Below are 16,197 nucleotides of genomic sequence, written 5' to 3'. Positions count from 1 at the left end.
CCTTATTACACCATTGTTGAAAACCAGGGTCTGAAGAGCCTGGTGGAAAAGCAGGGTTGTTTACAATTGGGGTGAACATAGATGTTAGACTTGATCTGCCCTCGAGACGGCGTACAAGCCACCATGCTTTTAGAGTATTAATGGTTACAGGGTTAGTACAATAAGCTTCAATTTCTGGTAAGTTTTTAAGAAATAATAAATCATTCAGTCTGCACCGTGACAATGCTGCCTCAATATCCATCCATATCGAAGCTTTACCCTTAATCCAGTCATTTATAAATCTTAAGTGGGTGCAAAGCTGATAGATTTTAGTATTGGGCATGTCTAAACCACCCATCGAGGTTGGCAGGTGTAATAGTGCCATCTTAAGCCTGGGTCTACGTTTATTCCAAATAAAAGAGCTGAGCCATCCATTTATGTCCTTCAACACCCTTTTGGAAAACAGAACAGGAATCATTTGAATAGGATATAAAAGCTTAGGTAATACATTCATTTTAACAAGGGCTATACGACCTAACCAAGAAATAGGGAGGAGAGACCCACCGTTCCAGATCCTCCTTAATATTACGAAGTAGAGGAACAAAATTAGCTTTGTATAACTGACCAAAAAATGGAGTAATAGAAATACCCAAATATTCGAACCCATTGGGGGACTATTTGAAACGAAATGGCGGCGTCATAGATGGTATTGTTGAGAGGGCACCAAGGGGCATTGCCTCTGATTTGGCCAAGTTAACTTCGTAACCAGAAAAGCAGCTAAATCTTTTGATCACATCAGTTAGAGCTGGCACTGATGTTTCAGGGTCAGTCAAAAGGATAAGAACGTCATCAGCATATAATGTTATTTTATGACACAACTGTCCAACTTGTAAACTGTGTATTGAGGACGATTCCCTTATGGCCTCGGCAAGAGGCTCAATGGCCAGGGCAAAGAGAAGGGGAGACAAAGGGCAGCCCTGCAGTACCCCTCTATGCATGGTGAAGTATTCAGACCGGAATCCATTAGTCAAAACAGCCGCCTGCAGTCCATTATATATAATTCTGATCCACTTTATGAAGTTCTCACCTAAACCAAATTTGCCCAAGACAAAGAATGAAAAGGACCATTTAATTTGGTCGAACGCCTTCTCTGCATCGAGAGAAAGCACTAGACCGTTAATAGAGTTTTGTTTAAAAGCTTGAATAACGTTCAACAAACGTCTGACATTAGCTGAAGAGTTCCTGGCCCTTTATAAAACCTGTCTGATCATCTTTTATTAATACTGGCAGCAGATTTTCTAAGCGAGAGGCTAAGATTTTAGAAAGTAGCTTTCTATCCACATTTAAAAGCGCAATGGGCCTATAGGATGCGCAAGATTCCAGACATTTCCCTTTTTTTTTAAAATTAAAGATATATTGGCCTCTTTCAGTGTTTGTGGAAATTCTCCTTTTGTGAAGGAATAATTGAACATATTGAGAAGAGGTTCTGGAAGAATATTTTGAAACTGTTTATAAAATTCACAGCATAAACCATCCGGTCCTGGCGATTTTCCATTTTGCAATGATTTTATAGCTTTAGTCACTTCATTTTTAGTTATAGGACTGTTAAGGGCAGTCCTCTGCTCTTCTGACAAACTTGGCAGGCTAAATTGAGCAAAAAAATTGCTCATGAGTTGATCTCCATCCAGAGCTTGGTCAGAAGCATACAGCTGTTGGTAGAAACTCTTAAAACAGTCATTTATCAATTTATTCTCATATACTTTGTGGCCTTCTTTATCAGATACAGCTGCAATAGTTAGGGATTCTGCACGTTTTTTAACATAGTAGGCCAAACATTTTCCAGCTTTATCCCCATGCTCATAAAATCTCTTTAGTATATTTAATTTTTTTCTCTGCATCTCTTGTAAGAAAGCAATTTAGAGCTGACCTGAGTGTAGTGATTTCTTCCCACAGGTGTGGTGAAGGAGAATCGATATACTTTTTTTCTTTATCTACCAATTCACTCTCTAAGGACTTTTGTTTTTCCTGACTTTGACGCTTTTTGGTTGCAGAGTATGAGATAATTAACCCTCTGGCATAAGCCTTACAGGTTTCCCATAGGATAGAAGAATCTTTGACTGACGGAGTATTGACTGATAAAAATGCTTCAAGTTCGGTATTAAAATGTTTTACAAATGTCTCATCCTTGAGAATTCTGGTATTAAGTCTCCAGTGCTGAGACTGTTGCAGTGACGACTTAGGGTTGATGTCCATTATTACTCTGGCATGGTCAGAAATAATTATACTGGAAATTTGACATGATAAAACTGAATAAAGATCAGTATGTGATTAAAAAAAAAAAGGTAGTCAATTCTAGTTTGACATTTGTGAGGGGCAGAGTAAAATGTATATTGTTTATCTGAGGGGTGAATACATCTCCAAACGTCAACCAACCCGAACTCAGCACATAGCGCACAAAGCGCATTGGCGTGGGGAGAAGAAACCATGGTGCTATGAGGGAACCGGTCTATAAGTGGATTTAGAATCAAGTTAAAATCACCGCCAATGATAACAATGGAGTTAGAAAGGAGTGGAGTCAAGTCCAGAAATAATTTAGTAAGAAAAGTGACTGGGTGGGCAGGGGGGAAGTATACATTCATTATCACAATATTTTGGCCCTGCAAAATTCCTGTAACTATAACATAACGGCCCCTTTGATCTTTAACACTGTCGAATATTTTGAATGGCAAATTTTTTTTTTTTATCAACAATGCAACTCCCCGACTGCTTGTTGTAAAGGATGAAAAATACACTTGTCCAAATGTCCCTTGCTGTAATTTCAAATGGTCTTTGTCATCAAGATGTGTCTCCTGCAGCATCGCAATGTCTATGCCATCTTTCTTTAGACATGTAAATATCTTTCTCCGCTTAATAGGGTTGTGGATACCCCTCACATTCCAGGTACATAGTCGTAGCTTATTCATAATTGGTGTTCTTTATGTATTGAACATAATGGTCCACCACACTCCGAATAAAAATAAAACAAAGAGGTAAGAGAAAGAGCTGTGTGCAAGAAATAACATAAGAAACATAACGTCCAGAACTAAAACAAAAAGCAAAACAAATTGGCAACAGCCGTACTGAACATGTATGGAACACACATCTCTCTGTAAACACAGGTACAGCAAGCGCTGACTCGCGCCTTTACATAAACATAAACACGAATCTGCCAAGCACACGGTGTAGAACATTTCACCTGGTTGTAACTAAAAGCAGGATTGTCATTAAGTCCCAGACTTATCAAGTACTCACGCACATACTCAAGCTTCGAAGGGAACACACCAGCAGGTCGTTAAAGAAATAGATGGCCCAGTGGGTGCAGGAATTTACGGCAGCAAATCCACGTACGCTGTGGCCGCCTCCGGCGAATCAAACTTCTTCTCCACGTCATTGACGGTCATCTTCAGCGTAGCGGGATAAAGAAGTGCATACTGGATCTTCTTGCTTCTCAAACGGTTCTTCAGAGCATCAAATGCCTTACGTTTCCTGACCACCGCCACTGAGTAATCATTGAAGAAGGAGACGTGCAACTGGTCCACTGGCTGGTTCGGTTCTGCTGAAAGGCGCCAGGCTGCGGCCATCACTAGTTGTTTATCAGTGAAGTTATGAGACCTCATAATGATGGGTCTTGGACGTTGATGCGGCCCCGGCCTCCTCGGAGCAAGGGAGCGGTGAGCGCGATCCAGCTTGATCTTCCCAGCCTTGGTTGTGAGCTTGAGATAGGAGGGGAACCACGTCTCCAGAAAAATCACTGGATCTCTGCCCTCCATACCCTTCGGTAGGTTAATCAAACGGATATTGCATCTGCGGTTGCGGTTTTCTAAGTCATCCATATGATCCGCCATTTTGGTGATTTGTGTCTCGAGTTTTCTTACTTTGGCGTGAAGGCTTTGCATTGTGTCTTCTACAGTTGAGATCCGCGTTTCGGCATCATCCACACGGGTCCCTAATGCCTGTACCTGCGATGTTTGGTCATGGATAGCAGCAAGCACGGTGTCAATCTTGGCATCAAAAGATTTTTTAATATTGTCTGTTATCTGGCTCAGAGCTAGGAGAATATTTTGGTCCACGCCGCTTTTAGTGGTTTCAGTATCGGCAAGAACCTCCACATTGCTAGCTTCTTCGGGCTCCACCACGGCAGCGTCGTTAGCATTCTTTCCCGCTGGAGTCTTTTTCTTGGATTCCTTCTTTGAGTAAGGCATTCTTGCGAAATAATTGTCCAAGCTCATCATAGAGCTGCTCCCACATATACACGCAAAGTCTTACCAGGTGAACAGTAATTTAATCGGATAATTCAGGAAATTTCACTGGAGCCCGACAGAGCAAGGTGTTCACGCTACGACGCCATTTTGCCCCCCTTATTCATAGTTTATAATATTATATTTATAGTTTATATTAATAGAACACGTTTGGAGAACCACAGTACAGATGCTGTGCTGCTCATGAAAATGGTAAATAATGAGAATAATGCAGAAATAACAACTCAGATTGTTTCTGTGGTGATGGATTCAGTAAGCTGTCATTTTTATTCTTTCAGCAACTGTTTAAGAAACTAAGCAACAAATATTTACTTTCATTAAAAAATAAACAAAAACATTTAATTTCTTCAAAAAAGTAAACAACACATAGTTACTTTCTTTAAGATAGTAAACAACAAATATTTTCTATAAGATGATAAACAACAAATATTTACTTTCTTTAAGATAGTAAACAAATATTTTCTTTAAGATAGTAAACAACAAATATTTCTTTAAGATGTGAACATTTACTTTCTTTAAGATAGTAAACAACAAATATTTACTTCCTTTATAATAGTAAACAACAAATATTTACTTTCTTTAAGATAGTAAACAATAAATATTTACCTTCTTTAAAAAGTAACTCATATTTACTTTCTTCGAACATTTCAGCAGAATTCTAACCACTAAGTGACTCACTGCAAATCTAATAAAGGTTCCTCTGTTCTAGGATGAGGAGAACCTTTAAAGGCAGGTAGAACATTAAATGTCTCAGAGAACGTCCCACAGGGAAGCAGAGAGCTGATTGGTCAGGAGGAGGTGTTTTAGTACCTGTTCACTCAGGTGTTCAGTTACTATGGTGATCTGCCTGATCAGAATCCAGAGTTAAACCTGAAGTTACCACCGATCCTCCTCCATAGTACAGAGTTCAGTTAGACCAATTTGACCAGTTTAGCCAGTTTGACCGGTTTGACCAGTTTAACCAGTTTGTGTTCTTGCAGCATTTCCAAGATGGCCGCCGTGCCCAGCAGCACATTGAGAGCTCCTGGAAACAGCTGGAGTCTGTAAGTGGCCACGCCCACCCACACCTGACCTGTGACCCCGCCTACCCACACCGACCCTGCACCTGACCTCTGAACCCACCCACCAACCGTCTGACTCCGCCTCCACCCTGAGTCCACCCTGACTCCACCTCCACCCTTACTCCACCCTGACTCTGGCTCCACCCTCACTCCGCCTCCACCCTGATTCCGCCTCCAACCTGACTCCGCCTCCAACCTGACTCCACCCTGACTCCGCCTCCACCCTGACTTTACCTCAGGCATGGCAATTTTCCACCGTTCCGCGGAAATCCGCCGTTTTAATTTTCAAATTGATCATTTCTGTGAATCGTCCAAATCCGTTAAGAAAATTTTAGGGGGGGTGAGGTATGTTTTTGTTACTCTTGCTCCCGGTTTTTGAGAAGCGCTCGGCGTTTCTCCCGCAGCGTAACAGACAAAGAGAACCAGTCTAGCTCCTGCTGCATTGTAAAAGGCCTTGTGATTGGTCGAAATTGGTTAGCTGCCAACGATTGGACCAATCAAATTGCTCGATGCATTCTTTTGTTACAATTCATGGCGGCATGTTCGTGTTGGAATTTTGAGCTATTGGGATCGTTTTCGGTGGAATCATGAGGCGACATTAGAAGTAGGGTTGCCACGCGTCCCTTAAAATACGGAATTGTCCTTTATTTGACAATTAATTGTCGCGTCCCGTATTGAATGAATATGGGACGCAAATTGTTCCGTATTTTCATAAACGCCCCGTACACGTCTGTCACACACCCATCAAAACTGCATAAGGAACAAAATAAAACACAGGAAATATTAAGGGCAGCCAATTTAAACTTCGTAGGACCCACGTAGCGAGGACCCGATGCCAGGTCCAGCAGATCACGCTGCACCCACATGTTTAAAAATGTTTACACCCGAAACTCCACCACGTCCACAGAAGCAAAAACGTTTGCAAATGTACAGACGTGAGTGGGAAGAGTGGAACCCCTGGCAGTGGGTAAAAGGCAAACTGTGTTCTGTGTTGCTCATGGATTAGCTGAAGTAAAGCAGCATCAGGAGACCAACATGTAAGAACCATGAGAACAGAGAGAACCCAACCAGCAGGTCACTGTTTATCATCATCTAATCATCTCCTGAAGTCCATATGGTGAGAGACATCAGTATCTGGTTGTTCATTTACCAGAGGATGCTTATAATCATGCTGATGTGGTCCTAGACTCTACAGTATTTTAGTGACTCAATAAATGCCTAAGTTGTTTAGTATTTTTTAATGCCTTTTAGTTTTTAATAAACATTTATATAATAGCCAATATGTGATCAATAAATGGCCTTTGCCTATTTAAAGAAAAACTCCTTCAGAACTCTATGCTAACAGCACTAAATAAATCAGTAAATACATGCATACACACATAAATAAGCTAATACATTAACTGTGTTAAGATAAGATTTAGATGAAAAAAATGTCTGTAGAGAATTTCTTTGTCCAGTTCTCTGCATTCAGTTGTTTATGTTTTTGCAGAATCCAGTATTGCACACTGGTTGCTCATTACATTTTATTTCATTAGTCTGGTTTCCCTGTTTAAAATGATGCCACTTCTGTTCAGGCAAAAAAAAAAATTAAATATATCACTCCTTAGGTGGTAGTGGCCCCAAGTTCAGTAAAGTTGGAAAGATATTCACAGATTCAGACTTCCAGCATCAATAACTCAGATAAATGTTGTCTAAACATAAACGATGCCTCTTTCCCATCGTTGTACAGTAGACAATGTGCTACAAGCCCAGTTTGATCAACAGTAGCTGTCTTTCAAGCTGCAGAAATAACATTGATGTCTATGTGTAGCTGGCTGTGTGACATCTGTCTGCAAAACCGCTGCAACAGCAAAGAGAGACACAAATAATAACTTCAATCTTGTTCTCTGTAATTACACAATATGCTACGAGCCCAGTTTTATCAAGTAGCACATTGTGTACCTTAAAATGATGGAAAAGAGGCACTCTAATGAGTTATTGATGCTGGAAGTCTGAATCTGTGAATATCTTTCCAACTTTACTGAACTGTGGCCCCGAGGAGCCGTGGTGGGCGTCCTTTATTTTCATTTCTGAAAGGTGGCAACCCTAATTAGAAGTGACTTTGTGACCAGTGTAGAACTCCAGTGTAAATAGTGTTAAAAGACCTATAGAACTGTAAAAATTGTAGGACTAAATGCAGTGCGACAACATTGAAGAAAAAGTAAGTTAACTTTTCATTAAATTAACTTATTCATTACAATCTAGTCTTCTGTAATTCTATGCATGTTTTTCATTCTAAATCACCTCTATTTTACTGAAAACCTCTCGGCTTCAGGGGGGCTGCACCCCCCCTGGACGCCCCCTGAAGATTGTATACCGAACATTTTCAGCTGAAATCAAAATTTGCTGTTGCCATGCCTGTTACCTCCACCCTGACTCCACCTCCTCAGGAACACCTGTCCTGCCAGGTGAAAGTTCTGTTCTGATTGTTCTCTGATGTTCTGTAGAGTAAACGTCGCTTTGAGCGTGACTGTAAGGAGGCGGAGCGAGCTCAGCACGTCTCCGACAGAATTGACCTGGACAGCAAGACAGACGGAGAGAAGGTAGAAACATGACACACACATACAGCACGTATGAACGTATGAACATGGAGGATTCACATAGATACAACATGTAACTAACGGTTAACTGTTACTGGTTATCTGTTACTGGTTAACTGTTACTGGTCTTCTGTTACTGGTTATCTGTTACTGGTAATATGTTACTGGTTATATGTTACTGGTTATCTGTTACTGGTAATATGTTACTGGTAATATGTTACTGGTTATCTGTTACTGGTAATATATTACTGGTAATATGTTACTGGTAATATGTTACTGGTTATCTGTTACTGGTAATATGTTACTGGTTATCTGCTACTGGTTATCTGTTACTGGTCTTCTGTTACTGGTTATCTGTTACTGGTTATCTGTTATTGGAAATATGTTACTGGTTATCTGTTACTGGTTAACTATTACTGGTCTTCTGTTACTGGTTATCTGTTACTGGTTATATGTTACTGGTTATCTGTTACTGGTAATATGTTACTGGTTATATGTTACTGGTTATCTGTTACTGGTAATATGTTACTGGTAATATGTTACTGTTATCTGTTACTGGTAATATGTTACTGGTTATCTGTTACTGGTAATATGTTACTGGTTATCTGTTACTGGTAATATGTTACTGGTTATCTGCTACTGGTTATCTGTTACTGGTCTTCTGTTACTGGTTATCTGTTACTGATTATCTGTTAATGGAAATATGTTACTGGTTATCTATAACTGGTTAGCTATTACTGGTCTTCTGTTACTGGTTATCTGTTACTGGTAATATGTTACTGGTTATCTGTTACTGGTAATATGTTACTGGTTATCTGTTACTGGTAATATGTTACTGGTTATCTGTTACTGGTTATCTGTTACTGGTCTTCTGTTACTGGTTATCTGTTACTGGAAATATGTTACTGGTTATCTGTTACTGGTAATATGTTACTGGTGATCTGTTACTGGTCTTCTGTTACTGGTTATCTTTTACTGGTAATATGTTACTGGTTATCTGTTGCTGGTTGTCTATTACTGGTTATCTGTTACTGGTAATATGTTACTGGTTATCTGTGACTGGTTATCTGTTACTGGTAATATGTTACTGGTTATCTGTTACTGGTAATATGTTACTGGTTATCTGTTACTGGTCTTCTGTTACTGGTTATCTTTTACTGGTAATATGTTACTGGTTATCTGTTGCTGGTTGTCTGTTACTGGTTATCTGTTACTGGTAATATGTTACTGGTTATCTGTTACTGGTAATATGTTACTGGTCATCTGTTACTGGTTATATGTTACTGGTAATATGTTACTGGTTATCTGTTACTGGTAATATGTTACTGGTAATATGTTACTGGTTATCTGTTACTGGTAATATGTTACTGGTAATATGTTACTGGTTATCTGTTACTGGTTATCTGTTACTGGTTATCTGTTACTGGTTAACTATTACTGGTCTTCTGTTACTGGTTATCTGTTACTGGTAATATGTTACTGGTTATCTGTTACTGGTTATCTGTTACTGGTAATATGTTACTGGTAATATGTTACTGGTTATCTGTTACTGGTTATCTGTTACTGGTCTTCTGTTACTGGTTATCTGTTACTGGAAATATGTTACTGGTTATCTGTTACTGGTAATATGTTACTGGTTATCTGTTACTGGTCTTCTGTTACTGGTTGTCTGTTACTGGTAATATGTTACTGGTTATCTGTTACTGGTTGTCTGTGACTGGTTATCTGTTACTGGTAATATGTTACTGGTTATCTGTTACTGGTAATATGTTACTGGTTATCTGTTACTGGTAATATGTTACTGGTTATCTGCTACTGGTTATCTGTTACTGGTCTTCTGTTACTGGTTATCTGTTACTGGTTATCTGTTACTGGTAATATGTTACTGGTAATATGTTACTGGTTATCTGTTACTGGTTATCTGTTACTGGTTAACTATTACTGGTCTTCTGTTACTGGTTATCTGTTACTGGAAATATGTTACTGTTATCTGTTACTGGTAATATGTTACTGGTTATCTGTTACTGGTCTTCTGTTACTGGTTGTCTGTTACTGGTAATATGTTACTGGTTATCTGTTACTGGTTGTCTGTTACTGGTTTTCTGTTACTGGTAATATGTTACTGGTTATCTGTTACTGGTTACCCGTTACTGGTAATATGTTACTGGTAATATGTTACTGGTTGTGTGTTACTGGTAATATGTTACTGGTTATCTGTTACTGGTAATATGTTACTGGTTATCTGTTACTGGTAATGTGCTACTGGTTATCTGCCACACAGCTGTGAATGATTATAGAACATGAAAGAAACAGCTGATACTCATCCGTTGATCATACTGAACTAATCTGAACTCCTGTTTCTGTGTCTCAGCGCTGCTCACTGAAGGTAATGTACCTCATTTTTCATTATTATTCAGCTACATGTTTGACAGGCGCTAGCTTTCTAGATCTCTGCATGACATTTCACCATCACATGTTGCTGGTTTGAAACTTGTTCTCCTATTCAGGCACGTCAGACAGCTCAGCAGAAACAACAAGCTGCTGAAGAGTCCAGGAAAGACTATGTGACCAGTTTAAACCAGTTCAACCAGGACCAGCACCAGCACTACCACACACTGGTACCAGTTATATACCAGGTAAACCAGCAGTACCACATACTGGTGCCAGTTATATACCAGGTAAACCAGCAGTACCACATACTGGTACCAGTTATATACCAGGTAAACCAGCAGTACCATATACTGGTGCCAGTTATATACCAGGTAAACCAGCAGTACCACATACTGGTACCAGTTATATACCAGGTAAACCAGCAGTACCACACACTGGTACCAATTCTATACCAGGTGAACACAGTCTGTGGTGCAGCTTTATTTTGTATAACTCTTTGTTTTGTAGCGTATCCAGGACATGGAGGAACGGCGGATCGAGCGAATCGGTGAAGCGATGCGTTCGTCAGCTGAGGCCGAGCGGAAAGTTCTTCCTGTTGTGCGTCGCTGTCTGGACGCTATGATGGACGCTGCTGAGAGCATCCAGCCTAGAAAGGTGACTTTCCTCTGGGCTTCAGTCCTTTCAGTTCTGGTGGAGGTTTGGTAGTTTGTCTGGCAGGGATTTGATCTGACTCCACACTAACTTTTTATACTGGCTTTATAATCTGCTGATAAATCTCAGAGGTACAAACTAACACACCCGGAACATGTCCCTACAGTTTCTGATTTATCACCCAAGCATCTTTAATGTTCTGACCAAAGCTGAGCCAGATTCTTTTTTTCTTTAGGACAACCTTGTTTTTTGTGCCATATGTCTTTAAGCAGTCCCTTTCAGATGATAGATTCTGTCTTCCCATTGCTGCTTGGGATGACTTCCTGTCAGCATTTGTGTTGTTTTACAGTGAAACGTCCTCAGTGGGTCATTTTGTCAGAGATGCAGTTTGTGATATTCAGCAACAGAATGTGAATGTGCAGTGAGATGTGGAGAGAGGATCTAGAAAAGATGCTTTGGTACCACATCGATGCCGAACTCTTGTGAATGTCCTTGTGATTCTGTGTAAATGCTGCAAGTTCTGAACAACATGTGCAGCCACAGCAACACAAATACTGCCTTGTGTCCAGAGATATTTAATATTTGAGCTGATGATCAAGGAAACGCCTGAGAAAACAAAGAGCCACAATGCTAGCGTTGTCACAGAGCATATAAAGATAGACGTCTGCAACTGAACACAGAATTAAAGCTGACAGTTTCAGCTGTCACCTGAAATTAACAACAGGAAGTCACAATGTTCACATCCTGAAATGTTTCTGGAACAGCTGCTAACGTTAGCCTCATGTAGCTATAGCTAACAGTTCTACAGTTTCATTGATCAGACTCTGTTATCCAAAGATGCCCATCTGAGAGTAGATCCATCACATCAAGGATCAGGAGAGAAGAACCATCAAACAGGTTCTAGTGTGACAGTTGGTGTCTACAGGCAGTGTGGGAGGTAACCGGATTAATTTTTCTTTTTGCAGTCTGTCAAGTTAAATGTTTTCAGTGCAAAGCTGCTCTTCAGTCTTTTCTTAAAGACTGAGAGAGACTCTGCAGATGGAACAGAGTTTAACTCGTTCTAATACCGTCTTTACCGTACAACGCTGCGTATAACTCTAAAGACTGAAGGTTTCTGTTGGAAAACATTCATCTGGTTTATCTTTCTTGGTGGAGAGAATGGTGGAATTTTAGTGGTGTTAGTGGGATGTGCCACATTTGTGTTGTGGTGACTCAGAACTGGACCTGTGATTTTTACAGTCTGGTTAGCATTAGCTACAGGAAGCAGCAACACTTCAGTGATGTGATTCTGTTGGCATCACCAGACTGGAATAGCTTAGAGCTGATGGTGGAGGATCAAAGTTAGAGGCCATGTCCTCCCCATCCAGTTAGCTGCAGGGTTAGCATAAGCTGGAGGGTTACATTAGATGCAGGGTTAACATTAGCTGCAGAGTTACATTAGCTGCAAGGTTAGCATTAGCTGCAGGGTTAGCATTAGCTGGAGGATTACTTTAGATGCAGGGTTAACATTAGCTGCAGGGTTAGCATTAGCTATAGGGTTACATTAGCTGCAGGATTAGCATTAGCTGCAGCGTTAGCATTAGCTATAGGGTTACATTAGCTGCAGGGTTAGCATTAACTGCAGGGTTAGCATTAGCTGCAGTGTTAGCATTAGCTACAGGAAGCAGCAACACAGCATTAGACAGGTGTTTGTCACTCCGTGCTGGTCCCCTGCAGGCAGCACTGAGGGACGTAAAGCTCATATCCAGGTGTGACTCTGTGTGCAGGACACCCGTCAGGTGGTGGAGGTGTATAAATCAGGGTTTGACCCTCCAGGGGATGTTGAGTTCGAAGACTACAGCGCCACAATGAGGCGGAGCATCTCTGAATCCAGTTACCTCGACAACCGAACCGAAGGCCGGAGACACAGCAGGAAGTTGTGGCCTTTCTTACGCAAAAACAAGGTACACACACATACACACACACGCACACACACACACACACACACACACACACACACACACACACACACACACACACACACACACACACACACAGTACAGGCACACACACAGTACAGGTACACACACAGTACAGGTGCACACACAGTACAGGTACACACACACACACACCTACACACACACAGTACAGATACACACACACACACACGCACACACACACGCGTAGTGCAGGTTCAGACTCACCTGATAGAAGTTACCTGGCAGACTGCACTGATCACCTGTCTCTCTACAGCTGCTGACCCTCCTGTCCTCCCCTCGGCAGCCTCCACCTCCACCCCCGACATCACCTTCACCTGGGGGTGTGGTCAACAGTCCTCAGTCTCCACCCCCAGCCTCCAGAGAGCCAATCGCACAGCGGCTGAATGACCTCATGACCTCTGGCTCCAGAACCAGGAAGCAGTGTCTTCGCAGCCTCAAGAGAGGGGTATAGTATTACATATCCTGTCTATATATATGTACATATATACATGTATATATACATGTATATATGTCAATGTATGGTGGTGTGTGTCCTCCTTCAGATCAGGTCCTCTACCAGTGTCCTGGGAGGGTTCGAGCCATCAGCTGTTCCTGAATGGCACTTTCCTGCATAGAGACCTCAGGTGTTGTACCTGAAACCTGCTGGAGCCACGGTCCCCGTTGAGGGGTTCATCCCCAAGTGTTCCTGCTGCCACTGGGACCATCTTGACCTTCACCGTCCTCATCTGTTACAGCTCCTTCAGCTCCTGGTACTTCTTTTTGGAACTCGAAGCCCGACAGGATCGTAAAATGTGCTGGACTGTCTCAGGGACCTCTTTGCATCCTGAGATCTTGTCTGCTGTGGTTGGCCTCCTGCCTCTATGGATCTGCTGCTCAGAGCCTGTTCTTGTGCTTCCGTGATCATCTTCTGTATTGCTTGGCTGTTCTCCAGCTGGGTTCCTGATGACTGGTAGAACATACACGTTGTTGCTTTGGATCTTGTTCCTTCCACTGAGCTGGCTTCTCAGCAACTGTCTTACCCTCTGCAGGTATCTGGTGTGGCTGGCCTTGCATCGTCCTCATGGCTCCCATTGGATCGAGGGATACCCAGGTGCCTGTACCTGTCCTGTATGTCTGCTCTCCTGCCTTGTGGTACCTCCACCCCTCAGTCTTGATCATATTAACTCTCTTTACCACCATGAGGCCACACTTATCCATTCTGAGTGACATCCTGATGTCCTCGCAGTAGATCCTGGAAAGGTGGATCAGTGGGTCGATGTTCACTGCTGGCGTAAAGCGTGATGATGTCCATGTGCAGAAGGTGGCTGATAGTTGCTTCTCTTCTGAACCTGTATCTGTAGCGACTGGGATGATCTGACTAATGGGACTCATGTGAAGGCCTTGGAGTTGTCTTTCAGTGTTGTTCTCCACAGTTGCACTGAGTTCTAGACGGATGTCATCAGTGTCCCGTTAGTCTTGTATAGTTCCAGACACTCCAGTATGCGTGGGGAATTGTGTCGTAGGTTTTGTTGTAGTTCATCCAGGCAGGGCTCATCCTGTCCTGCCTGGTCTTATAGTCTTGGTGACTGTTCTGCCAACCAGTAGCTGGTGCTTTGACCCTCTGGTGGTGTTTCCTAGCCCTTGTGAGCTTTGATCACATATTGACTCAATTGTCTCCAAAGTTTAGCAGTTATGATGCCTGAGAGTAACTTCCATTTTGTGGAGAGGCAGGACATCGGCCGGTAGTTCAAAGCTGTTGCACTCTTGTGGAGATCTTTTATGATCAGGATGGTCCTGGCCTGTTTTAGCCAGTCTGTGTGAGTTATCAACTCACTCAACCATGCTGCCAGGTGATCAGGAAGCACTGTTAACTTCTTCAGCCAGTAGGGGTGGATAATATCAGGTCCTGAGACTCATTGTTGGATGTCTGCTTTGGTGATGGTGACTGATTCTTGTTCTGGGAGGTTCTACTCTTAGGTCCACCAGCCCCTTAGCACTGCTTTGTTGTCAGTGTCTAAAGCCTCCCTGATGGATATCTTCACTTCGTCTTCATCAGCACCTGCCTGTCATGGTCCTCTTCTGCCTTCTGTTAACCGACTTGACATCACTTAGCCTGGTCACCAACCTCGTCCTCAGCTCCGTGGATGCAGGTTCATGAGTGATAGTGGGTTGGCATCAGGTTGGCACTTCTGTCCTCTACTGGGGTAATCTCAGAATCTGCTTGGTGTTCAGGAAGGTTCCTGTCTGTTGGTACCTTTCTAGTTCCAACTGTGACAGTGGTTTGTTCCTCTTTGTGTTGAAACTTAGCTCTATTAGCTGCTGTCTGTTGGTACCTTTCTAGTTCCAACTGTGACAGTGGTTTGTTCCTCTTTGTGTTGAAACTTAGCTCTATTAGCTGCTTCTTGGTCAGTATGGAGGTGGATCCCTTCCTCATCCATCTGTCATTGGGCCTGATGTTGTAGTAGCTCCCCATCTATTGTAGATATTCATCAGCACGTCCTGGTTCCCAACAGCTGACTGGACCTTTAAGCCCAGGCGACATCCGAGCCGGTACCACTTTAGTTCTGTCATGTTCCAAGGTCGGCTGGTGGTCCAAACCTCAGAACCCTACTGGAGGGTCCAAACCTTGGAGCCCTACTGGAGGGTCCAAACCTCGGAACCCGACCGGAGACCTGTTAACAAAAGACTGGGAATCGTACCCAGGTCCAGCACACACCGCGCAACACCTGAACAAGACACACACTTGCACACACAACTCAATACATAAATCCATTTGTGGTGTTTATGATGTTTATCATCTGCTGTTTGTTGTGTTTCCTTCATGCTCTCCTTCCTGATTGGACAGCTGTCCCTGAAACTGGTCAGTATCTCACCTGTCCAGGTGTTCTACCTGATGTTTACTGTTGTTTCCAGTGTGTCTTACTGTGATCAATATTTAGTCTGCAACAGTGACTTCACTCCTGTGAAATATCATTGCCCAATGGTTTAAACTGTATCCCATTACAGTAATCAGATTACTTCCAACAGCAGAGTATCTGCCCTGGTATCAGATTACAGACTACAGTTTAGATTTAGTCTATTTAAATTCAGGCTCCACAGCAGGAACTCAGTGGAACTAAGGTGAGGTTCTTTGTTTCCTCCCTCAGTCCTCCTCATGGAGGAAACCAGAGTCCACTCATTTCTGCTCTCATCTTCTCACATTCTTCAGTGTGTTCTTCAGCTGCTCTTTGCTGGAGGGGTTGTGTTGCTCTACCTTTCTCTGGAGAACACCTCAAAGGTT

The 16,197-nt window shown here is 42.3% G+C and overlaps 1 protein-coding gene across 6 annotated transcripts in view; it reads left to right on the top strand.

The window, feature by feature from the left end:
* Positions 1 to 16,197, top strand: part of fnbp1a (formin binding protein 1a) — a 51,261-nt gene that overhangs the window by 17,080 nt on the left and 17,984 nt on the right. For 2 of the 6 annotated variants that reach the window (XM_055011613.1, XM_055011615.1), the window contains exons 5-12: positions 5,258 to 5,320; positions 7,825 to 7,920; positions 10,289 to 10,303; positions 10,425 to 10,553; positions 10,816 to 10,962; positions 12,726 to 12,902; positions 13,222 to 13,383; positions 15,763 to 15,777. In XM_055011613.1, the coding sequence (XP_054867588.1) occupies positions 5,258 to 5,320; positions 7,825 to 7,920; positions 10,289 to 10,303; positions 10,425 to 10,553; positions 10,816 to 10,962; positions 12,726 to 12,902; positions 13,222 to 13,383; positions 15,763 to 15,777 (804 nt within the window). Of the gene's footprint in view, positions 1 to 5,257; positions 5,321 to 7,824; positions 7,921 to 10,288; positions 10,304 to 10,424; positions 10,554 to 10,815; positions 10,963 to 12,725; positions 12,903 to 13,191; positions 13,384 to 15,762; positions 15,778 to 16,197 lie in introns of all 6 variants that reach the window. The other 4 variants (XM_055011610.1, XM_055011612.1, XM_055011611.1 and 1 more) reach the window with 2 other exon arrangements.

The sequence above is a fragment of the Amphiprion ocellaris genome, chromosome 6 (assembly GCF_022539595.1).
Source record: "Amphiprion ocellaris isolate individual 3 ecotype Okinawa chromosome 6, ASM2253959v1, whole genome shotgun sequence".
Taxonomy (NCBI): Eukaryota; Metazoa; Chordata; class Actinopteri; family Pomacentridae; genus Amphiprion; species Amphiprion ocellaris.
This window is presented reverse-complemented; position numbering and strand designations above follow the sequence as displayed.